The sequence below is a fragment of the Electrophorus electricus genome, chromosome 16, assembly GCF_041902795.1.
Source record: "Electrophorus electricus isolate QZ-2024a chromosome 16, ASM4190279v1, whole genome shotgun sequence".
Taxonomy (NCBI): domain Eukaryota; kingdom Metazoa; phylum Chordata; class Actinopteri; order Gymnotiformes; family Gymnotidae; genus Electrophorus; species Electrophorus electricus.
The window spans coordinates 26,523,281-26,548,373 of NC_137512.1; the positions used below are offsets into that span (position 1 = coordinate 26,523,281).

Genomic DNA, 25,093 nt, shown 5'->3' on the forward strand with positions numbered 1-25,093 from the left:
ACATGCAAGAGTTCCATATAAATGACATCAATAAAACTGTTTTTTAGAAACATATCCAGAGACACGTGATCCCCCACCCACCTGATGCTGAGAAATGACTACATGCTTTCATAGTTTCTAGATGACACGTCTTCTGGCTGCCCTGCTGCCTCTAAGGAAACTTCAGCTTACATAAAGAAATCTGCATCCTTATGAGGAAAACAAGCACATCATACTCCACAAGGAACACTGTAGGCTGAATAACTGGTGACACTCAAGATCACTTGCCACTCAGTTCATGGAGATGTTTCTGTATGATCCCTTAACTTCTGTTCTGGCAGTGTTCATTTATTGGGTAAAGCATAGTATTAAATATTTTAAGAACTTCATCTGGTGAAATGCTGCCACCCTGTGGTGGTGAGGGTTAATCATCGCTGTGAAAAGTACACTGCACATCATCTCGCTGGGCAAGGTACAAGGCAACCATTCTCTGGCCACGTGGCTGGTGCCTCAGTAGTCTCTAAGCCTTTAGGAGTCTCAGGTGGGGTAGGTGCTGTTCTCTCAGATCTGACAGGATGGCTTTACATCACTATATTCCTAGTCTGCTGCCTACAGTCAAACAACAGTCCCATTTAGACAACAGAAGCACAAAACCTGACCAAGTAGAACAATGACATCCCTTCCACATACTTGCAGAATTAACACAGCAGAAGGGATACTGGTCACATACTCATGGAATAAACACCTCAGAAGGGACACTGCTCACGTACTTGTAGAAAAAACACCTCAGGAGGGGCTCTGCTCATGTAGTGTTAGTGTTATCAGCATTGCAGTTAGATGTGCATGCAATAGACATTGACTTATGTAGTTAATGCATCATTCCAATTTTTTGGGCCCAGCAAAGGAAAACAGGACATTTCGCATCACACCATTAAGACAACTAAATAAACAGCAAAAGTGACAGGCCACTTAGCAAATAAAGCCTAATTTACATAGGCAGTTTGGAATTTACTTACCAGTTTACTTATCAACATGGCTACTGGGCATCAACTCAAGCAGTGCATAAGGTTAAAGGTCACATTTGTGGGTTCATGTCCGGGTCATATATGACCCGACTCATGAGAGCAGAAATTTTGGGAGTCTGTCAAATGAACACAAATCTGATCCAAGTAACAATCACCTTAAAGATTTATCAATTTAAATACAGCAAAGTTAGCTGGAAAAATTGTGGCACAAAAAAACAAAACAAAAAACAAAACAAAAAAACCCCCTAAAACATTAAAAATAATTTGAATTTAATGACATACTAAGCTTATTTACAATACTGCTAACACTACAAAAGTTGTGTAAATACTGTGCCTTTTTAAACAGTGCTTTGTACATACATTAGCAAACACCTAACTGGAAATAAGTCAGTAACGATAACCAGATTCAGTTACTGGAAGATCAAGTGAAGCCTTTTGCATTGTTCTGGAAGACTTTCATTTGACTGCTAGAGTAAAGCTCAGATGCTCATTTATCTAATAACATGAGGACATCGCTTCTCGCCCTCAGATTTATGTTCCAATAAAACTCATGCTTCCAAAGCTACTGTACAGTCACTGCTAAAGAAATGCCCCAGCAGCATCTGCATCCGAAATTCAAGAATGAACTGAATGTCAATATATTTTTAATGTTGTTTATTTTGCAATAACAATTACTTATGCAGTCAGTACACAAGCTCCTCCCACATCTTTGATCTTTTCCTCTGCTCGGCGACTGAAGAACTTGGCCTTGACGATGACTGGCTGCTTGGGCAGTTTGCCTTTACCAAGGACTTTGAAGTAGCCCTGCAAAACAAAACCAGAACATCACACCACAGGCAGCTTTCCAGAACCCAGTCGGACTGGGAGAGTTGAAGACCAGCAGCACTCTGGAGTCTGAGGGGTTCGCCAGGCCCTGCACCCTGTGATCCTGCAAACAATCCAGAGGCCATGCAGGACTTCAGCTCTGCACCAAGACACCAAGGACATAAGGAAAACGGGGGTATAAACCACAGAATTTCTACATGAATCATGAGTCAGCATCACACCTTTAAAAGGGAGGAGAATAAACAACTAACATGATGTGATGCAAATGAGAGTAAAACATGCTTGCTTGCATTTAAAACACTTTAAAACAACTACATCCCATTAAAAGGAAAACCAAAAACTAAAAAAAAGAAAGCATTTATCTTCACAGAAATCCGATATCTGACAAAAACAGGGGGTTAAATCTGGAGTCTATTATCACACACTTCAGTAAGGTGAACACACATAGTGAACACAATGCTGTGCACCTCCAGCAGGAACCCAAGATGTAAGACAGTTAGACCCAATAGCAGTTAGACCCAGATCGAGCTCATGATGGAAGGGAGTCTAGAACAGCACAAACGCTTTCACACTCCTCAGAATAAACTATAATGCACACAGTTGCAGAAATCAAAGAGTTAGTCTGGTTCATGTGCTTGAAATGAAGATTTCCAGCCTATGATAAAGCACTGGAAAAGAATCCAGACTGACCTCAATCTCAACCCAAAGATATTTAGACTAGCACTTTTTCCATAGCAAAGAACCATGACATTTAGCAATATCCTGACATCAATGTACAACACTTGCAGCCTGTACAACTTAACCATTCAATTTCATTAAATAAAGCATGGCTGTATTGTATTAAATAAAGCCTGTATAACCCAGTGATGGGCACCTGAACAAGGCTGGTGGGGGTCCATGGTTTCGCTCTGACTGGGGCAGTACACTGGGGCCTTTCTGGTGAATTGGAACATGCAGCCACACCAGCCTTCTGCAGATAGAACATTACACCAAAACCAGATCTTGAAGCAGAAAGGTTACTTACCGCACGGACTACATCTATGATGGGTGCAGGCCCATCAGGTTTCTTGGCATGATTGAGTCTTGTCTGTTCACTAATCAGAGTCCACAGCTTGTCCAGGTTTATGGTTGGGCAAAAAACAGTGTTCCTCTTCAAGTGGTAGTGCCTCATGCCCACCTTTCCAAAGTAACCTGGATGGCTGAAATCCAGGTCTAATTAGCACAATACAGATAAACGCTGGGCACACACAAGCTCCCTTTCAGCATATAAAATCTCTGCACACCATGACCAAAAACAGATGAAAAACATTCCTTTACTTGAATATTTACAGGTAAAGAAAACCCAAATAAGGACGGCTTTGCAGTTTGTCCACTTACTATTTGTCAAAGTTGATTCTGTGGTGGTGCATACCGCCGGCATTACCACGACCACCCGGGTGTTTTCTGTGCTTACCTTTCCAAATAAAAACACCAGAGCGCGGTCATCAGTCAAGACATACGTGCTGTTCTCGCATAAAAGCGTGTGAATCGTACGCGGTACTCACCCACACGACCATGTCCGTGGCTCACGTGCCCACGAAGCTTCCTGGTCTTGGACTTCTTGGTAGGCTAGTAAAAGATGATTAGTTAACAACATATCCAACATCAGCCACCAGACACTTCTACCCCACACGGCGCAATTATCCGCAAGATAATGTAGCGCCAGTGGGCAGCTGTGTGAGGCAGGCCTCGGGATAACCAGAGTTCGCTGAGAGGGAACATGCCAAAGTCCAGACCGGTCCCAACCCCAACCCTAAGTCTAACTCCTGTAACGGGGACCAGCGGTATAAACGTCCCAAGAAGCCTCCGCACGTCTGCACATGTAGCTAATCCAACAATAACTATCTGACAACAGCTCTGAATCCTTGCCAAAATTCGTAAGGATATGAAGGAAATGTTAAGCCCGGATAAATGTTGAGACGAGATAAATGTTCTCGTTTAATCAAACACGGGAACAGGCAACTGTGGCCACAAGCCGACCCCTTGTAACGAGTGTTCACTTTTAAGATTTCTTGCGAACTTCTGGGATTAAATCCAATAATACGAAATGGACACTAAACAAAAATTATGTGGGACAACATAACAAAGCCAAGTATTATGTTTTCTCTTAGTTAAACGCAAGATGGACTCGGATTTTTCCAATAAGTCTTGTAGGAGAATCATATAATAGTACCTACCATCTTAGAGCACAACGGACAGAGGAAGTGGAATTTGGAATCTCGCGAGTAAATACGAGACACGCACGCGAACACAGCGCCCCTATCGGACTGGAAGAATCATTGCGGCTGTACAGACGAGAGCAGATGTAGTAGGTTAGATAAATAAACAGACGTAGTGGGTTTGATAAATGAACAGATGTAATCGGTTTTATAAATGAACAGATGTAGTGGGTTTGATAAATGAACAGATGTGGGTTTGATAAATGAGCAGATGTAGTAGGTTTGATAAATGAACAGATGTAATCGGTTTAATAAATGAACAGATGTAGTGGGTTTGATAAATGAACAGATGTAGTGGGTTTGATAAATGAGCAGATAGTAGGTTTGATAAATGAACAGATGTAATCGGTTTTATAAATGAACAGATGTAGTGGGTTTGATAAATGAACAGATGTAGTGGGTTTGATAAATGAGCAGATGTAGTAGGTTTGATAAATGAACAGATGCAGTGGGTTTGATAAATGAGCAGATGTAGTGGGTTTGATAAATGAACAGATGTAATCGGTTTGATAACTGATAAATGATGTAATCAGTTTGATAAATGAACAGATGATGTAATCGGTTTGATAAATGAACAGATGTAATAGATTTGATAAATGAACAGATATAGTAGGTTTGATAAATGAACAGATGTAGTGGGTTTGATAAATGAATAGATGATTTAATCGGTTTGATAAATGAACAGATGATGTAATTGGTTTGATAAATGAACAGATATAATCAGTTTGATAAATGAACAGACGTAGTAGGTTTGATAAATGAACAGATATAGTAGGTTTGATAAATGAACAGATGTAGTGGGTTTGATAAATTAACAGATGTAGTAGGGTAGATAAATGAACAGATAATGTAATTGGTTTGATAAGTAACCAGATATAATCGGTTTGATAAATGAACAGATGATGTAATCGGTTTGATAAATAAACAGATATATTTGGTTTGATAAATGAGCAGATATAATCGGTTTGATAAATGAACAGATGTAGTGGGTTTGATAAATGAATAGATGACTTAATCGGTTTGATAAATGAAAAGATATAATCAGTTTGATAAATGAACAGATGTAATCGGTTTGATAAATGAACAGATGTGATCGGTTTGATAAATGATAAATGCTGTAATCAGTTTGATAAATGAACAGATGTAGTAGGTTTGATAAATAAACAGATGTAGTGGGTTTGATAAATGAACAGATGTAATTGGTTTGATAAATGAACAGATGCAGTAGGTTTGATAAATAAACAGATGTAATTGCTTTGATAAATGAACACATGTAGTAGGTTAGATAAATGAACAGATGATGTAATTGGTTTGATAAGTGACCAGATATAATCGGTTTGATAAATGAACAGATATAGTAGGTTTGATAAATGAACAGATGTAGTAGTCTGATAAATGAACAGATGTAGTGGGTTTGATAAATGAACAGAGGCAGTATGTTTGATGAATGAACAGATATAATCAGTTTGATAAATGAACAGATGTAATCGGTTTGATAAGTGAACAAATATAATCGGTTTGATAAATGAACAGATATAATCGGTTTGATAAATGAACAGATAATGTAATTGGTTTGATAAGTGAACAGATATAATCAGTTTGATAAATGAACAGATGTAGTAGGTTTGATAAATGAACAGGTGATGTAATCGGTTTGATAAATGAACAGATGTAGTAGGTTTGATAAATGAACAGATGATGTAATCGGTTTGATAAATGAACAGATGTAGTGGGTTTGATAAATGAAGAGATGATGTAATCGGTTTGATAAATGAACAGATGTAGTAGGTTTGATAAATGAACAGATGATGTAATCGGTTTGATAAATGAACGGATATAATCGGTTTGATAAATGAACAGATGTAGTGGGTTTGATAAGTGAACAGATGATGTAATTGGTTTGATAAGTGACCAAATATTATCGGTTTGATAAATGAACAGATGTAATTGGTTTGATAAATGAACAGATGTAATGGGTTTGATAAATGAACAAATGTAATTGGTTTGATAAGTGAACAGATGATGTAATTGGTTTGATAAGTGACCAGATATAATCAGTTTGATAAATGAACAGATATAGTAGGTTTGATAAATAAACAGATGTAGTAGTTTGATAAATGAACAGATGCAGTAGGTTTGATAAAGGATTGATCAGTTTTATTTTAAATAGATAATTAGGTCGTTGAAGCCTGCGCGAAACACACTTGTACTGTAAACTCATGCGCTGTGGTGACTGTAACACCAGGGGCGGACCATCTCCGGCTATTACCGCTGAATCTTGCTACAGACCCGAGGATTCAACGGCCATAACGGACATAACGGACATAACGCACTACGGCGGTTTCAGTCCCGTTAACATGTCAATGTCCGCGTTCCAAAAGGTGACGCTGGTCTCGTGTCTGGTGTTGTGCGTGGCGCTGCTTCTCCCTAAAATGCTTTTGTCTCGAGACAAGAGAGACGCGTCACAGTCTGACGGTAAGGGCTCGCGCGACCGGTTTCTGATGCGCCTATCAACACAGACGTTTGCGTTTGGTTATTTATTCATCTCCCAAAACCTGTTTCATTACGACGACATTTGTGTATTTTACACGCGGACAATGTTTTCCTAATGTGTGTTACAAATATAATTAATCGAAATATATCATATTACTGATTTTTGTAGTCTTTTGTCAGTCACTTGAGCAAGTATTTGCAAATTTCAGCATTATAGTCTTGAGTTTACAGATTTTTAAAAATTGTATTTAGATTACAGGACAAATTATTTTCAATATAATATAGTCTGTCTCTACAGTCAGACTGATGGTATCTAGGCGCAGGCCTGCGTAATTCAAACCGCATAAACTAATATGGACTAAGCTAATAAACAGATAACACATTAAAAACAAACATCATAGCTGAGGCTTTTTGCCATAGATTATTGACTTCCAATAATGAATAAACAAATGAACATTTCCTATAATCAAATGTAAAATTGACACATTTATATAAAAGGACAAATAAAACAAATTTATAAATCTAAAATATCAGGATATAAAAGGAAAAAAGGAGGCGATATGAATGTTTTTTTTCAACCTGCACCCTGTCTGTCTAACTATAATTAACACAAAGCTATGAAATGTAAGTACTTAACACATTTGTAATATACTACAAATGTTTAAGGTTTGACTGTGAGGTGTTAAATGTAGATTATTTGATGCTTTATATTTGACTGACTATATTACTGATTCCAGTTAAGTACCTTTTTGACTTTACTCCATACTGCATGTCCAGGGTCTGCGGGACAGTTCCCACCGATGCTCCACAGGAAAGCTCCCCCTGAGCACGGGCCAGGGGGGCTCTTCTCTCGGCCCCACAATCCAGAGGCCATCGCCAGAGCTAAAGGCAATGGGGCTGCTAGAGGAAAATCTAACCTTGCAGGACAGATAATCCCAGTCTACGGATTTGGAATCCTTCTGTACATCATTTATATTATTTTTAAGGTTGTGATTTTCTAATGCAGATAAGTACCTTTCATCATGCAATCCATTTTTGCTTGTGTGTTCTCATTTTAGTTCTGTTTTTCCATAAAAGATCACATCCAAAGGTAAACCCACCCAGTCTCATGAGAACAGGTTCTCTACTATGAGATCAGAAAAGATGAAGAGAAAAATTAGTAAGTTCCAGCATATTTTTTTAAACTCTAGAACTACACAGTATGTGGATGTTTCATTTTGAAGCTTTTTTTCAGCGGACTTTGAGCTCACTCAGCTTCAAGAGAGACTCAAGGAGACAGAGGATGCGATGGAGAGAATCGTGTCTAGAGCCCAAACTCAGCATGGCATCCCGGAGAGGTTGGTTGCTCTCCATTCCATGTTATTCCCATTGGATGAATTGTGTTGTAGCTGGCGTTCCCTGTAGCACAGGACCTTTGAGTGTGGATCCATGCTGTAGAGTGGGACCTGTGAGTGTGGATCTGTGCTGTAGCATGGGACCTGTGAGTGTGGATCTGTGCTGTAGCACGGGACCTGTGAGTGCAGATCAGGAGGAAACGTTGCTGCTCCAGTTGAGGGAGATCACCCGTGTGATGCAGGCAGGACAGCTATTGGAAGGGATTCCCCTGGAGAGTGACATGATGGACTCCTATGGTGATCAGGATTTGGAGGGTATATTAACCGTAAACACACACCCGGCTTGTACTGCCCCACACTGCCTGTCAAAACAATTGAAGTTCACATATTACAGTGAAGTCTCAAAACCAGCAAAATGAGAAGTATGTGCAGCCCTTTCTATAAGAATGGTTTCTGTTTGAACAGGCTCTCCTGATGGGACAGATTACTCTGCAGAGGCAAAATATAACATGCACTTCTACACACGCCGTCAGGGCAGCAGCTGCCAAACAGAAGAACTACTTGGGGCTGCAGCCATGGGGCAGGGCAGGCGGACAGCGGAGTCTGAGTCAGCCTTCTGCTATGGTGAGAACAATCCTGATGACCCAAATTCGCAAGCCTTAGGGGACCATCAGGGACATAATGAAGAATGTGTCATCACAGATGCTTGTGGTGAAGAGGTCCTAGCTGGTGAAAGGATGACACTGGAGAGTTTGTTACCTTGGGCAGATGAGACTAAATACACATATTTCCACAGTGTATCAGCATCAGAAAATAAAGATGCTTCATTTTCAGCAACAGTCTGATCAGATGGAGACCAAGGAAGCAGTCAGAGTAATTTTGTTTTTCTACCCACTTTCTTTTGCATGAGATTGTGACTTCAGTACTGCGAAAAACAGCTGTTTAGTAGGAAGATTTTTACTAGATCAAAAAGTGAGTGTAATGCATCTGTTTAAGACACTAATTTGAAATGAACTTTCCAGTGGCACTGTGTGCTTCTGAAGGACCAAACCTCACTCTTAACCCTTATAATCAGGCTTTAACATGTAACAATATTTCAGCATATGAGATGCATTTTCACATATTCATATATGAAATAAATGTTCTCAGGTGTTCTCAGGTGTTTGGTTATTCATGCAAAGCCACATATTGAGAAAAAAAACATTTATTGAATTTAACACACAAAAAAACAAAGGCTTATAACCAGATGGCAGAGGGCAATTTTGTTTATCCAGAATTAAATGTTGTAGCTCCTCTGTGACTGGAGGTGTGGGGGGCACCTCAGTGTTCCATGGGCTCATCAGGGGCAGCTGGAGACGACTCTTCTGCTGGCTGCACGACCTACACACACACACACACACAAAGTGCAAGTTAATGCTTAGAACTGTGCTGCATACCAGAGACAACTCAAACACACACCCCACCGTTATCCTTCAGTACCAAAGAGTGCTTAAACTAACTTAGTTATGGTTCATCTCCTGTCTCTCAGACAGAAGGGACAGGGCACAATGGTCAGGGGCAGGGTCTGATCTCACTAAGACAGAACATCAGAAGCGCACTGAAATGCTCATTTATATACACAGAACTGAGAATGTGGACTCTCCACAATAGGTACCGTGTAAGGAGCAGCTCCCAACGATACATGTGTTACAGAGGATGGTTTATGACTGACTGTGTGTTATACATGTTACCCTCATACTCTCCACATGGTATGTGTCATATGCTAGCTCTCACAGTAGTTGGCAGCTACTGTGGAAGAGAGGACAGATATGGGCTTTAGCAAGACACTAGAACCAAACCTGCACTACCTTAGATGTAAAACACAGATTTTGAGCATTAACTAACAATGGCAAAATGGAAACTCGAGGGTTAATGTCAGCATTGCCTCTGTGCCGGTCTCTAAGGAAGTCTCACCTTCCTCTGAGGTCTCTCCTCTAATCCCTCAAGGAAAGGCGAGACATCGTCATCATCATAGATGGTGAACTCCATGTCTCTACCCACAATTCCAATGGAAACATTCTGAAAGACAGAAAGTGCTGTCTGAACCTTGGCAGACAGGAGCCTGCTAATTACTGACGGCTGTGGGAAAATGTCCTTAAAAACCTTGGTGTTGAGGTCCTGTTCAGCAGGCAGAGTTTCTCGGAGTGCACAGAGTCCATGCTTCACCAGTGCCTTCAGACTACCTGAGTTTAAAAACATAGAACATCACTAACATGTAGCATACAACATACAAGATACTACACGGTATCCACAACATGCACATGAATTAACTTAATCTATAATAGAAGTGTGTGCAGGCCTGTGTGTATTAGAGGTTGTACTCTCACAGTCAGGGAAGGTCTCCATGTGTCTCTCCAGGTATGTGCGGGCAGACTGGGAGCGTGCTCCAATAGACATGGCCTTACAGTCAAAGTAATTAGCTGAGGGGCAGGTCTGGAAGATGTGGGGTCCCATGTCCTAAATGCACACAGGCAATAACCAACCAGTATTTCATTTGGGAAAATAGGAATATACAAATATAGAATGTGTGTAAAATGTATATTTGAACTGTCTTTTGGGACCATCCGCTGAACATACATCATAGCCTGCTATAAGAAGGCCTACTCCATATGGCCTCCGGCCATAACGCTGTGTAGGGATTTGGGTTTCTGATTTAGAACTTAAAGAAACATAAATGGCAAAATAACAATAACTTCACATTTTATTTAAATTGAAATGTGTCATGGTGAAAGCAGGATACTGCTCCCAATAAGGGAGACCAGACGGGAAACAGGAAGAGGCCGGTCGAAGACAAATCTGGAATCCAGACACTCCTGACGCATGAAGTTACTGAGGTGCCGTGGGGCAGAGAGAGATTAGAGCAGATATTATTAACTAACAGAGTTGTCATTAATAAATGTCCTACTAAAATAACAGCAGTGCTTCCAACAGTACTAAACTCTTATGCACATGCATTAAGAGTACCTCAGTAACCAAGAAATGAAATGCCCAAAACTGTTAAACAGCAAATAGAAATTTTATTTGAAATACCATTTAGACTACTATAAAGCACCCATAATTTATATCACAGCTTCAGTATGTTATGTATGAGGTAAAAAGGTTTTATGCTAATCTGTTACTGGGGTTTAACATGTCAACAAACCAGTTCCTCCAAAATCTACTGAGGTATCTTTATATTTGAAGAATGTGTTAAAAGCAAAAAGTTGCACCTTTGGGACACCACCATGAGACAAAACATTCATGATATACTGCAGCAATAAAAGGTTGTACCAGAGCAGTCTGGCATCAGCAGTCAGTCCAGCGATGGAAATTCCAATATGGTTATCCACATGGAGGATCTTCTTCTGATGCGCTGCCAGCTCAGACTGAGCCCTCTAAAGTACACAGATTAACGGTGGTTCTTCATTCAGAACCCACAATAACACAAACCTAAAATACATTTTACACCACATATTTCTTAAACAATCTACATCACACAGCCAACCTGATACACAAATATATGTTGTTCCTGTCTTGCAGGAATTTCCTTATCAGAGAACATGCAGTTAGTGACTTAATATACACGTACTTTGATATTATATACCAAACAGGTTTACAATAATGAAAATGGGATAAAAATAAACATGTAAAAAGAAAAAGATTTAAAAACCTATAAGATGACCTCACTGACTGTTCTACAAACTCTGTAACCAAACATTTAACAATTGCAATTATTGATGCAACAGCATGAGGATCAACAATGTGGATTAAATGTCCTTTTTTAATGTGATCAGTCATCTGAAAGAATGAGGTAAAGGAAGCTAAGACGAATACCTTTAAGGCCACTAAAACAGCATGTGTCTGGGACTTGAGCCCCACTGTGGCAGAACCCTGCTTCACTGCCTCCATGGCATATTCGATCTGATGGATCCGTCCCTATGAGGACAACAAACACCATTAATAACACCACCAAGGACAAACAGCTGACTGGAGGAACAGTCTCTCCTTACCTGTGGGCTCCAAACAGTAACATCATTGTCATACTGGTTTCGAAACTGTAGAGAAAACAAAATTTAGAATTAAAGTACATTAAACATTAAGAAGTAAATATATTGAGTCCAGAATCCTGAAAGTCTTCATCAATTTAATAATAAAGAAATAAGTAAAACAATAGATTTTACCCAATAACAGGATCTACAAGGCCAAGAGAGACTGAGGGTTCCAGACCCTAAAGAAGTTTACATTTTCATGCACTTCAGGGAAAGGGGAACTTGCTTTATAATGATAACAGATGTCAGCCTTGCTGTAAACTCTGCAGGGCGTGATCTTTATGGATATACTGACAGCAGTGCAAAGACAATTCTATGTATGAAAAACACACTATGAAGTGACAAAGGATCACAAAAAGTATCACTACAACTAGCTAACACACTACATTTACATTTATGGCATTTAGCAACTTATTTTTTTATGACAATACAACTTGAGCAATTGAAGGTTATAGCTTGAGTAATTGAAGGTTAAGGGCCTTGTTCAGGGGCACAACAGTGGCAAATTGGTAGTGGTAGGGCTTGAACCAGCAACCTTCTGATTACAAGTTAAGTACCTTAACTACTGAGCATATCACACTATGAAAACATGAAGGTAAAAGTTTTCAAAGTGCCTTCAAAAAAATATTAAAACCCTGTTTAGCCAGACATTTTACTGTTATTTTGAGATATAAAAGCCCTTAAAAATGCTGGTACCAATTTACCTGAATTATAGTCATGATTTAAAATGTATTTGTTCTGTTTAGGATAACCAGTTCTCTTATTCTGATCATGTAAAATGAGGTCAGACTACAGGGTAGCCTTTAGCTAGATTTACAATTACAGTATTTGGCTGACACTTTTATCCAGAGCAACTTACAATTATGACTGAACACAGATTGAGTAATTGAAGGTTAAGGGTCTTGTTCAGGGGCCCAAAAGTGGGAACCTGGCAGCGATGGGGGCTTGAACTGGTAACCTTCTGATTACTAGTACAGTATCTTAATAACTGTGCTACCACTGCCAATAGGTATAATTCTCTGGCTCATTAGCGCGCGCATATATATATATATATATATATATAAAAACCATCCTTCTCATTAGAGTATAAAGATGTCCCTTCAATGTTTGGAAAATGAAAGCAGAACTGGATGGCGCTCACGTCATGGTCACAAAGCTAACCTAGCTAGTTAATATATTAATATTAGCAATATAGCCATGCTGTCTCAGTTATATAGTTAACGCTAGCTTAAAAAAAAAAAAGGATTACACTGAAAAACACTAGGTTAGATACCGCTGTTCCTAGCGCCATGGGCTACGTTAGGCGACGCTAGCTCACTGAATTAGCTAAGATAGTGCTAAAGTGCTGAAGTAACCTATGATAGCTATCTAGCTAACAGTTAGGAAGCCAACAAGTTCTCAGTGAACATGGCGATTAATACAATTCAACTTCATATTTCCCAAAAACTACAAAATGATCTTCCTGACACCATCAGCATATTTATCTACACAAGTTAACTAACGAGTCGTAGATGTATAAAATCAGTCTCTCATTTACCGAATTAGCTCGCTATGCTAAATAAACCACAGAGCTAACGCTATCTTAGCTTAGCTTAGCTAACTAGCACGTAAACGCTTACTCACGGTGCATTCTTCCAGGTAGGTAAAATATGTAGATGATTCAGACAGGTTCTACAGCTATATGTATATCTATCTATCTATCTATCTATATATATATATATATATATATATATATATCACCTACGGACAGAAGCCAGACTAAAGTAAACTGTCATAGCAGTAAAAAGTTTAGAATTCAAGCTTCATTCTTACCATGTCTGCTTCCGAATCAGCCGCCTGCTAATACAACGATTCAGCTCGATTACTTTTCCTTGCTCATTGACGAAGGGCAAAGCAATACATCACAGAATCTGACACGGTGAAACGTGATTTATCGAATACCTATCGAATTTTTAATCAGTTTATTAATACGTAATATTAATCAGAATAGTAATGTTGCGAACAATACTCACTAGATGGCAGCATTATATTGTTCCGGGTGTGTGTACATGATTTATTTATTTGTTCGTTTGTTTGCTTTTTAATTTAAAATGATCTACATCAAAATGTATGTACTTTATTTGTGTCTTTCCTCTGACAGGGTTCTGGCTCAGGCCTAGTATACTAGTGTAAAGATTCCTCCATGGTCACAACTAAGCCATACTTTAAGACACCCTGGGCAACAACGGCTGATAAATCCTGTAAATGTTAAATGATTATACTTGTATTTGTATCTAAACACACACACACACACACACACACACACACACACACACACACACACACACACACACACACACACACACACACACACACACACACAATAACAATAATAATACTATTACTACTAATAATAATTATTATTGTCATGTGTATGTGTATATACAGCATGTAACACCATTTCAGTGGATCCTCATATCTTATTATTTTGTCTCACACTATTATTATGTCTCACACTTGAGTTTTCTGCTATGGGCTTGGGAGTGTGAGGGTCTATAAATTAAAGAAGAAATAGGCAGAATGTAGCAGGTTAACCTCAACCTCAGTGGTTGTCCCAGTTGTGACAGGGCCATGTAGAGCTGTGTCCCTAAGTGGGAACAGATCTCAGGACTGACAACATCAATTTCAGTCCAGAAGAGCAGAACCCTAAGAACAGCAGAAATACTGCGAGACAGTGTCACTCTCCCAGAAGGCTCTGCTGTGAGAAAAAGAGACCAACTGGAGGAGGATTTCACACACACACACACACACACACACACACACACACACACACACACACACACACACACACACACACACACACACACACACACACGTATAATATCCATAATATCCCCACTCACTCTCCTTCGGGTGGTCTATTTGTCCTTCAAGCTTGGGTCCTGTAACAGAGGCCTGGGAGCTCGAGGATCCTGCATAGTATCTTAGCTGTTCCCAGGACTGCACTCTTCTAGACAGAGATGCTGTTCCTGGGATCTGCTGGAGCCATTCTTCCAGTTGGGGGTTACAGCCCCTAGTGCTATAATTCCCACGGCAGCCACAGTTGCCTTTACCTTCCACATCTTTTCCAGCTCTTCTCTCAACTCTTGGTATTTCTCGAGCTTCTCATGTTCCTTTTTCCTGATGTTGCTATCACTCGGGATCCTATCACTATGGCCCTTTACTGCTGTTTGTTCATCACTACTATGTCTGGTTGGTTAGCCATTATCAACTTGTCTGTCTGTATCTGGAAGTTCCACAGGATCTTAGCATGGTCATTTTCCATCATTTTTAGGGGTATATCTCACTTAGACCTTGGAATTTCCAGCTCCTAGTCAGTACAGATGTTTCTTTGCACTATACCAGCCGCAGCTGCAAGATTAGCTTCTGTGTTCATTAGCACTTCTAAGCCCATGATATAATGATGTAACGATATAATGGGATCTGAGTCTTCAGAACAACACCCAGCTAGTGGGTGTCTGATGGATGTTCACATTCAAGCTATTACAGTTTGTTTCCTGTGTGTGTAAGTATGTATCCTCCTATCTTAAGGGTGAAGGAAAATGAACAAGTTAACAGCACTTGACATGGATTTGCTGCAGAAACTGTTCCACTCTGTTAGCTCTAACCATAACCCCAACCCCAACCCTAACCCTAACCCTAACCTTAACTCTAACCCTAACCCTAACACTAACACTAATCCCAACCCTAACCCCAACCCCAACCCTAACCCTACCCCTAACCATAACCCTAATCCCAAACCTAACCCTAACCAACCCTAACTCCAACCCTAACCCTACCCCTAACCCTAACCCCAACCCTAACACTAATACCAACCCTAAACCTAATGCACTATATCAGAGGAAGTGAACTGTATCTGAGGAAGTATACTATACCAGAGGAAGTACATTAAATCAGAGGATGTGCCTAATATGTGATTGCAAAATGTCCACATTAATGGAAGATTGGGGAAGAAAATAGAAAATAATATTTAGAGACCAATAGTGATAAGCAATGCATTCAAACTTTTGATACAGTGATATAAATGTGAGTTCTGAAGATGGCTTAAAGACTGAATGCAAATATATACACACACACACACACACACACACACACACACACACACACACACATACACACACACACACACACACACACACACACACACACACACACACACACACACACACACACACACATATACACACACATGCAAACTCTAACTCTGACCCTGACCATAATTCCTTTGTTAGAAAAGAGCTGTCCTTATTTTTACAAGAATGGGTCAAATGATCATCGGTAATTCTTAATGCTCATTCGTCAGAAAATGCTAATTAGCATGAGCAGAAAAGATGTTGAATTTTATACAAATTCGGTTATAAGAAGCTATGAATGATACTTGAGACTATTTATACGCTTAACTGTTCATAGCTCCCTTTGAATTTGGTAGTGCAAATTGTTACAAATTCACAATTATGATATCACATTGATTATTAACAAATAAAATTTATACTGTGTTTGTATAGTGTTAACAAGATAAAACTCCTTAAATCTTTCTTTGTAAATCAATAACACTGGTGTGACAGAATGCTATGTTACTGGGGCTAACCCTAACCCTAACCCTATGCTCTCACAGGGGTAGCTAATACAGACCCGCTATACATGTCTTTTCACAGCAGATGGCGCAATACCAGCAGACTCTGGGCTATTGCTGACTAATTTCATTCATAGAACACTTTTGGATACCTACTAAATATTTATTGCTAGAATGGTTACTAACCCTCACCCTGTAGGTATTCACATTATTTGGTTCTATTGAATTCATATTACAAGAACAAATGCGAATGCTGACATAAACAGAAATGTCTGATTTTGTGAATGAAACTTGCTTGCTGGGGAGTGACGTCACTTGCGTGTCAATAGCACAATCATAGGGCCACTGCTTATTGGCTGGTCCGTTCATATCTGGCAGGTGATTGGAAGATGAGGGATAATTAAACACCTACACCATGAATACACAAACCCTAACATATATAGGCTTATTCATTGTAGCTGCATTCAACAGGATCAAGAGTTGCTCTACAGAAGAAGTCAACTTTGTGTCGTACATATTTACCCATCTGTGCAGGAAGACTTGACATTTACAAGGTAGGCAGAGGTTTCTGACAGTTTCCACGGAGTGTTTTAACAGGGTGCAAGGTTGGAGCTGGTTTTAAACATAACTGAAGCAGAACTGAAAACAGGTCCTGTGATATTTGATCTGTTAATGAATGTACTGAGATGTAGAATTAGGTTCAGAAATGAGCATGATTAGTGTACTGTGGCCACTTAGAGGAAAAATCTGGATTGTGCTAATGTGTATGGACAGACTCACCTAATTATGCAAATGTACTGGACATTTGAGGAGGTGAGTTTGGGTGATCATTGGGTTAAAGTTACCTGCCTGTTTAATTCTGCAGAGAAAAGTGTTCCTGACCAAAGAATCCTAACTTTACATGCTGAACTAGCTCCCACACCTCTGATTCTCCCTCCCCATAAAGCTTAATTCAGGGAAAAGAGAGAGAGAGAGAGAGAGAGAGAGAGAGAGAGAGAGAGAGAGAGAGAGAGAGAGAGAGAGAGAGAGAGAGAGAGAGAGAGAGAGAGAGAGGGATCATTTGGAGTTCTATCCATTATATTCTGTCAGAGAATTATACAAGGCACTACACAGAGCAGAAAAAATCACAAGAAATTGCACGTTTTAATGAATTTTAAAAATGTACTTTATTATTGTGCTATTATTAAATGGAAGTTGACTTTTGTTGTAGGAAAAAAAATGTTTATGTTGAAGATATCTGGGTTTCTTGCTGTCTGTGTCCTGGTCATGTCCCAGATGTACAGCTCACACACCAGTCCTGTCAGGTAACACTAGTGCTTATAGCACAAGGGTGCAAACATGGGTATAAAGAAGCAGATCACAACCGTTTTATGTGTTGAAATATTTAGAAAAAGAAATATAAAATTATTAAATCTTATTCTTAAGTTTGATTATTGGGATAATTATTATATTATTATTTAATTTGGAGAAAACATTAAAATATTTCCTCTAGTATTATAAATTAACTGACAGCAGCAAATAGATATTTGGCTTTTTTATTTGATTTGATGCAATGACATTTGATTTTTTGTTGTGTTTTGTTTTTTTAGATTCCTGTTGAAATATAGAATGGTAGTATAGTGTGTGTGTGTGTGTGTGTGTGTGTGTGTGTGTGAGTGAGTGAGTGAGTGTGTGTGTGTGTGTGTGTGAGAGAGAGACAAAGGTGCCAAAGCAGATGATTTTGTGCTATAACTTTTAACCTCTTCCAGTCCTGCTGATAGATGACTTTGTTTTAGTCTGGGCTGGGAATCCCTTCACTCACAGAAAAAAGATTTTGGGTTCAGTGGCACATGGTGTTTTTGAAGCCCAGCTGATGGCTGCTCTGTATGTATAATTACTCTGTGTATGTTTAGAACCTGTGGTGTTTTCATACAGACCGGGTTTAGACTCTATGACGGACAGAGTCCTGATCACAGACTATGAAGCCCGAAAGTTACTAACTGCCATTGTCAAAGAATTTGTGCAGATGACGGCAGAGGAACTGGAGCAGACAAATGATGGAAACAGGTAGAGTGAGTGTTGGGTTGTGTTGTGTTGGGGTTTTGTTGTATTGGATTGGGTTGTGTAGGGTTATGTTGGGTTTGGTTGTGTAGGGCTGTTTTGGGTTGGGTTAGGTAAGGTTGTATTGGGTTGGGTTGTGTAGGGTTGTATTCGGTTGGTTTGTGTAGGATTGTGTTGGGTTGTGTAGGATTGAGTTTTTGCTAATTTGTGCAAACTGTCCTAATTGTTAGATTCCTCTTTTAACTGGAATGTGGAGAAAATGTACAATTGTTCTGTTAAAATACATTTTCATATTAATCCCCAAAAGATAAAGTGTAACCCTAGTCAAACTGCAGTGATCCTTGTTGGAATTAGGGAACTGATGTATGTCACTTAAACAGAGGTCCATCATGGACTTAAAGGCATTTGAGTTTAATAAGTGAAAGTACATCATGAGCTCTCACAATCTCTCTGCATGTATGACAGTCACTTTATTTTGTTTAATGGATGTAAATATTATGTTTTGCCAATGATGGGAATGATGGGAATGTTCCAAAAGGCTGACAAAAGCATGAAAGTCTGAGATGAAACGGAATGATGCATGACACCAGCAGTGACGTAGTTCATAGGGGCTAAGAAGGCAGCAGTGAATAGCATGTTATGCATTTATAGAGCATGCTGCACATCTTCAGAGACAGTTAGAGTGCCATTGCTCTGAGTGCATGTAGTGAAGGGAACTGGCAGTGAGCATGAGGGGCTTCTGCTAGGGATGAGTCTGTGTGCATGCAACTGTGAGCTTGTTTGTGCCTGTTTGTTTCCTGACAGCCAGGGCAGAGTGCTGTCCAAACGCTGCTCCAGTCTCAGCACCTGTATGCTCGGAAAACTCTCCCAAGAGCTGCACAAGTTACAGACGTTCCCACGGACAGACGTGGGTGCTGGCACACCCGGCAAGAAACGCAGTCTGCCTGGCACTGATCGTCATGCCAGCTATGGAGAAGTGTTTGATGTCGTCTAACCTGGCCACACCTCTCCCCTGGCCTGCGTTTGCCCTGTTATCTCTGATCTTCTTGCATGTGGATTCTGCCTGCTTGACTGACTTTTGAGAAGTGTTCAATGACTAATACTTGATCTGATTTCTAAATTTCTTTTGACTTTCATTCAGCAGAGCAGAAACTGTTATATTTCAATAATGAGTTTCTTTAATTATTTTGAATAATATTCCAAGCAAAGATGATTCAATCAAATATAGGTTTGGAAACTACATTACAAGATGCCTCTTGAACAGAAAACATGGTGCCATAACAACAGCACAACGAGAACTCTTACATGTGTTTTTAGTTTAATAAACATATTTTTCTATCAGAAAGTTGTTTTACTTTTATCAATGAATTATGTAAGATCAGCCCCAGTGAGTAAAAATGCTTCTGATATCATCGTAGAACTGAAACCAAGTTATTATATTCTCACTATGCTGCACTTTAAAAGCTTAATGTATGTGGAAAGCCTGCAGTGTACACAATGTTAACTGTCATACTCACTTAACTAACAAGAATAACATCAGTCCTGATCAGGTGAGGCAGCTGACCTGTCTTAATGCCTTTAACATCATAGTACTTTGTTCTTTGCAATATGTGACCCTGTTTTTTTTAATGTAAGGGTATTTACATGAGTTAATTTAAATGTGTTTGTGTGCGTTTGAGTTTGTTTTCATTTGTTGTGTGTGTTTATTTGGGTGTGGTTTACCAGGCATCCACTCATTCCCTCTCTGTCTTTGCTGAAACAGTTTTACAGTACAGAAGCGAGCGTGTAACACAGCCACGTGTGTCACTCAGCGTTTGGCAGATTTCTTGAGCCGCTCGGGCGGGATGGGCAACAGCAACTTTGTCCCCACCAACGTGGGCTCAGAGGCCTTCGGCCGCCGCCGGAGACGCAGCCAAACGTGAGCAAAGGCACAGCGAACACTGCATTATACCAAGTATTTAGACACAGTGAATACTGCATTATACCGAGTATTTAGACACAGTGAATACTGCATTATACCGAGTATTTAGGCACTGTGAATACTACATTATACAGAGTATTTAGGCACAGTGAACACTGCATTATACAGAGTATTTAGAGAGTGAATACTTCATTATACAGAGTATTTAGGCAGTGAATACTGCATTATACAGAGTATTTACACACAGTGAATACTTCTTCACGTTTGTCTTGACATAATGGTTCACAGAGATGTCATTTTAAATTTATTTATTACATTTATTTAGTATTTAAAATCATTATATATTTAATGATCCATTTTTAAAATCTTTGCTTTGTCTAATTTTTTCTTGAATTAATTTAATCTGTTTATCACGGCAGTACTGCATTACATCTAATCTGAGAAAAACATCAGGAGCAGCAGCAACACCACCAATGACGACGACAACAACAACAACAGCAACAGCCTGCACCCTTTGAACAACAGTGTATATTACAGTGCCCTCCAGTATCTCCTGTTCATATAAATCATTTATTTTTGCTTTTGACAAACAAACTTTGTGCTCACTTTGGTTAATAATATTCACAAATTCTAAAATTCTAGACATTTGATTTTTATATGAGAAATTTGAAATAAAAAGAAAAAAAAGCAGTGCTTGTTCTTTATCTTTTTAAAAAATTGATAAATAAGCAATGCATGATTACATGTGTACCAAAGATCCAGTTCAGGACAATATTAAAGTTTAAATATTAAACTTGAAGCATATCCTATAGGCTTAATGTCACATGTACTGGATGTCACATGTACTGGATGTCATGTCATATATACTGGATGTCACATAGTCTGGATATCACATATACTGGATGTCATTTAGTCTGGATGTCACATATACTGGATGTCATTTAGTCTGGATATCACATATACTGGATGTCATTTAGTCTGGATATCACATATACTGGATGTCATTTAGTCTGGATGTCACATATACTGGATGTCACATAGTCTGGATATCACATATACTGGATGTCATTTAGTCTGGATGTCACATATACTGGATGTCATTTAGTCTGGATGTCACATATACTGGATGTCATTTAGTCTGGATGTCACATATACTGGATGTCATTTAGTCTGGATGTCACATATACTGGACGTCATTTAGTCTGGATGTCACATATACTGGATGTCATTTAGTCTGGATGTCACATATACTGGATGTCGTATAGTCTGGATGTCACATATACTGGATGTCATTTAGTCTGGATGTCACATATACTGGATGTCATTTAGTCTGGATGTCACATATACTGGATGTCATTTAGTCTGGATGTCACATATACTGGATGTCGTATAGTCTGGATGTCACATATACTGGATGTCGTATAGTCTGGATGTCACATATACTGGATGTCATTTAGTCTGGATGTCACATATACTGGATGTCATTTAGTCTGGATGTCACATATACTGGATGTCGTATAGTCTGGATGTCACATATACTGGATGTCGTATAGTCGGGATGTCCACTGTTCCTTCATGTTCAGCTCTTTGTTTTCCACTTCATTATTGTATAGTGTATCTAAAGTAAAATTAACTCAGAGAGGCAGAATCATTACATATAAATGGTGTTTGCCCCTTCGGCTCCACCCTAACCCTAACCCTGTCATAAATGAGGGGGAATCATTATATAAATTGCCCTGTGACCTTGTTAAAGATCAGTCACTCTCTGCAGGTTGAAGTCTTATGTTGGTTGGAGTCTAAAGTGTTTAACATTTTAGATTATATTTTCTAATGAAGGTAACACAACTTTCCTTCTTGCCTGTCAACACACTAGACCTTTAAAGGCACACATTATATGTAACCTCCCTTAATCATACAGGTTGTTGGAAAAGTTAGATCTGATAAATACACTCAGATGTAAGTTATGTTGGGGATGCATCCTCAGCATAAACGTCCCCACCACTTTCTGAAAGTATACTATTGTAGGAGAAATGTTTCTGTGTAAAGTGTTTCCTGTAAATACCCTCTGCTTCATTTATTCAATAATAGTTTAAATACTATTATGCTTGTTTAGGTCAAAATGATATGAAATATTTGGTAAAATGAAATACATTTTGTCGCTAATGACAGAATCAGAAAATGTTCATGCTGTCAGACTATTGTTTTTTCATCCAATACCCAGATAACAATCATAGCATAACTGACTTTCTAAATTCAAGTTCAAGTTCAAGTTTGGTTTATTCGTCACATACATAGTCATACACAGTATAACTCGCAGTGAAATGGTGGAGAGTGCTCTGTCCAAACTGAGGAAGAAAACAGGGGTGCATAGAGAAATATAGATATTCTCTATATGTGAAATATATATATGCAAGATAATTATATATATTCTATGTATGTACAAAATATATTAACAATGTATGTACAATATATGTATATTATGATTATATACACAATGTACAATGTATATGGTTGTGTATATATGTACACAATCTACAGAATGTACAGATCCATTTCGTATAATAACATATCTACAGTTGTTGTGTAGCAAGGTAATTGAATATAAATATATATATACAGATATACAGTTATGTTACATGGTGGTGGTGGTCCCCACAGTTTATCAGGTTCCCTGATTCAGGGCCTGAATGGCCTGTGGGAAGAAGCTCCTCTTCAGCCTCTCTCTCTTGGTCTTCAGGGAGCGAAAGCGCCTCCCTGACCTCAACAGAGAGAAGAGTCTATTGTTGGGACGGGTGGGGTCCTTCACAATCCTCCTGGCCTAGGTCTGGCACCGCTTGTAGTAGATGGTCTGCAGGTCAGGAAGTTCCGTGTGAGTGATGCGCTCTGCTGAACGCACTACCCTTTGGAGTGCTCGTCTGTCCTGCTTGGTGCTATTCCCAAACCAGACTGTGATGTTCCCCGTGAGGATGCTCTCGATAGTGCAGGTGTAGAAGATCCGCAGTACCTTGGCGGGCAGTCTGAAGTCTCTTAGGTGTCTGAGGTGGTAAAGACGCTGACGAGCCTTCTTTGCCAGGGAGTTGGTGTGGCGGGACCAGGAGAGGTCCTGCGAGATGTGAACACCAAGGTACCTGAAACTATCTACTCTCTCCACCGTGGTTCCACTGATCCTCACAGGTTGGTAGTGCCACTTATACACCCATTATTACCCAGACCAGCTCTCATTATACCCCCATTATTACCCAGACCAGCTCTCATTATATCCCCATTATTACCCAGACCAGCTCTCATTATACCCCCATTATTACCCAAACCAGCTGTCACTACCCCCCATTATTACCCAGACCAGCTCTCATTATACCCCCATTATTACCCAGACCAGCTCTCATTATACCCCCATTATTACCCAGACCAGCTCTCATTATACCCCCATTATTACCCAGACCAGCTCTCATTACCCCCCCATTATTACCCAGACCAGCTCTCATTACCCCCCCATTATTACCCAGACCAGCTCTCATTACCCCCCCATTATTACCCAGACCAGCTCTCATTACCCCCCCCCCATTATTACCCAGACCAGCTCTCATTATACCCCCATTATTACCCAGACCAGCTCTCATTATCATCCAGTTTTTTTTGAAGATTCTGGGGCTTAGGGTTAACCTTAAAAAACTAGAAGATATTTAACCCTAACCCTAACCCTAACACTAACACTAACCCTAACCCTAACACCAACACTAACACTAACACTAACACTAACACTAACACAAACTCTAACCCTAACACTAACCCTAACCCTAACCCTAACCCTAACACAAACCCTTAAACTAACACCAACCCTAACACTAACCCTAACACTAACACCAACCTGAATACTAACCCTAACCCTAACACTAGCACTACCCTAACACTAACATAAACCCTAACACTAACACTAACCTAAACACTAATCCTAATTCTAATCCTACACTAACCTTAACCCTGAAGATACTGATATTAATCCCTGTCACATCTATTCTACAGTGTAATGCAAGAGAGAATGAGAAGCTCACATAAGTATGTTTCTAACTTGTTTCTTTTGTATTCTGATTTTATTTAAAGGAGCAATAATTCATTTTACCACAAAAAAAAAAATTAAGAAAGTGATTATTATTTTTACATTTTTCTGTAACGTGAAGCTCACATGCCATGAAGAATTAAACTGCTTTGTAGTCCTCAAATTAACCAGTTTATGCTCCACAAAGCAGGTTCCCCACACCCCACATGGAGGCCATGTTTAAAATAAACTTAATAAAGAAACCCTGACACATCCAGACCAGTAGGTTACAGTATAATCGTTGTTTCATTACATGAAGAAGAATCATTAAAAAATGACTTATTGCTGCTTTAAAAGTTCTGGAGATTCAGGAAAGAACTGACCTAGAATAATGTATCTGAGTTCAAAGTCCCAGAACTATATTGATTTGCTGTAGTGGGTGTGCAGGCAGTGCTGTTATTGTGAACTTCTTCTGCTTCTGACTTTATCCAGCCACTACTGCA

The 25,093-nt window shown here is 39.3% G+C and overlaps 4 protein-coding genes across 8 annotated transcripts; 2 read left to right on the forward strand and 2 right to left on the reverse strand.

Moving 5' to 3' along the window:
• Positions 1-1,643: 1,643 nt before the first annotated feature.
• Positions 1,644-4,112, reverse strand: rpl27a (ribosomal protein L27a). Its single transcript, XM_027028118.3, has 5 exons — positions 4,046-4,112; positions 3,374-3,437; positions 3,207-3,282; positions 2,854-3,028; positions 1,644-1,808 (listed from the first exon to the last, which is right to left on the reverse strand). The coding sequence occupies exons 1-5, from the start codon at positions 4,046-4,048 to the stop codon at positions 1,680-1,682; spliced, it is 447 nt and encodes a 148-aa protein (XP_026883919.1). The 5' UTR covers positions 4,049-4,112; the 3' UTR covers positions 1,644-1,679.
• Positions 4,113-6,312: 2,200 nt separating this feature from the next.
• ric3b (RIC3 acetylcholine receptor chaperone b) lies at positions 6,313-9,068 on the forward strand. Of its 3 annotated transcripts, none has more exons than XM_027028108.3 (6): positions 6,313-6,562; positions 7,358-7,566; positions 7,658-7,739; positions 7,815-7,917; positions 7,985-8,229; positions 8,380-9,068. In XM_027028108.3, exons 1-6 carry the CDS (start codon positions 6,445-6,447, stop codon positions 8,757-8,759), a joined length of 1,137 nt encoding a protein of 378 aa, XP_026883909.2. In that variant the 5' UTR covers positions 6,313-6,444; the 3' UTR covers positions 8,760-9,068. The 3 variants fall into 3 exon arrangements, with proteins under 3 accessions (XP_026883909.2, XP_026883910.2, XP_026883912.2); XM_027028109.3 differs by having other exon boundaries at positions 8,051-8,229; XM_027028111.3 differs by having other exon boundaries at positions 8,084-8,229.
• A 34-nt stretch (positions 9,069-9,102) lies between these two features.
• psma1 (proteasome 20S subunit alpha 1) lies at positions 9,103-13,924 on the reverse strand. Its single transcript, XM_027028112.3, has 10 exons — positions 13,794-13,924; positions 11,943-11,987; positions 11,767-11,868; positions 11,224-11,327; positions 10,694-10,782; positions 10,531-10,601; positions 10,281-10,410; positions 10,057-10,136; positions 9,868-9,972; positions 9,103-9,294 (listed from the first exon to the last, which is right to left on the reverse strand). Exons 1-10 carry the CDS (start codon positions 13,794-13,796, stop codon positions 9,235-9,237), a joined length of 789 nt encoding a protein of 262 aa, XP_026883913.1. The 5' UTR covers positions 13,797-13,924; the 3' UTR covers positions 9,103-9,234.
• Positions 13,925-14,007: 83 nt separating this feature from the next.
• Positions 14,008-21,187, forward strand: LOC113588767 (calcitonin gene-related peptide 1). 3 transcript variants are annotated; one of them, XM_027028113.3, is made up of 5 exons: positions 14,008-14,221; positions 17,065-17,147; positions 17,804-17,897; positions 18,508-18,639; positions 19,438-20,538. In XM_027028113.3, exons 3-5 carry the CDS (start codon positions 17,812-17,814, stop codon positions 19,625-19,627), a joined length of 408 nt encoding a protein of 135 aa, XP_026883914.1. In that variant the 5' UTR covers positions 14,008-14,221; positions 17,065-17,147; positions 17,804-17,811; the 3' UTR covers positions 19,628-20,538. The 3 variants fall into 3 exon arrangements, with proteins under 3 accessions (XP_026883914.1, XP_081555196.1, XP_081555197.1); XM_081699070.1 differs by having other exon boundaries at positions 17,065-17,897; XM_081699071.1 differs by lacking the exon at positions 14,008-14,221 and adding an exon at positions 20,974-21,187 and having other exon boundaries at positions 14,260-17,897; positions 20,396-20,551.
• The last annotated feature ends 3,906 nt before the right edge of the window (positions 21,188-25,093 follow it).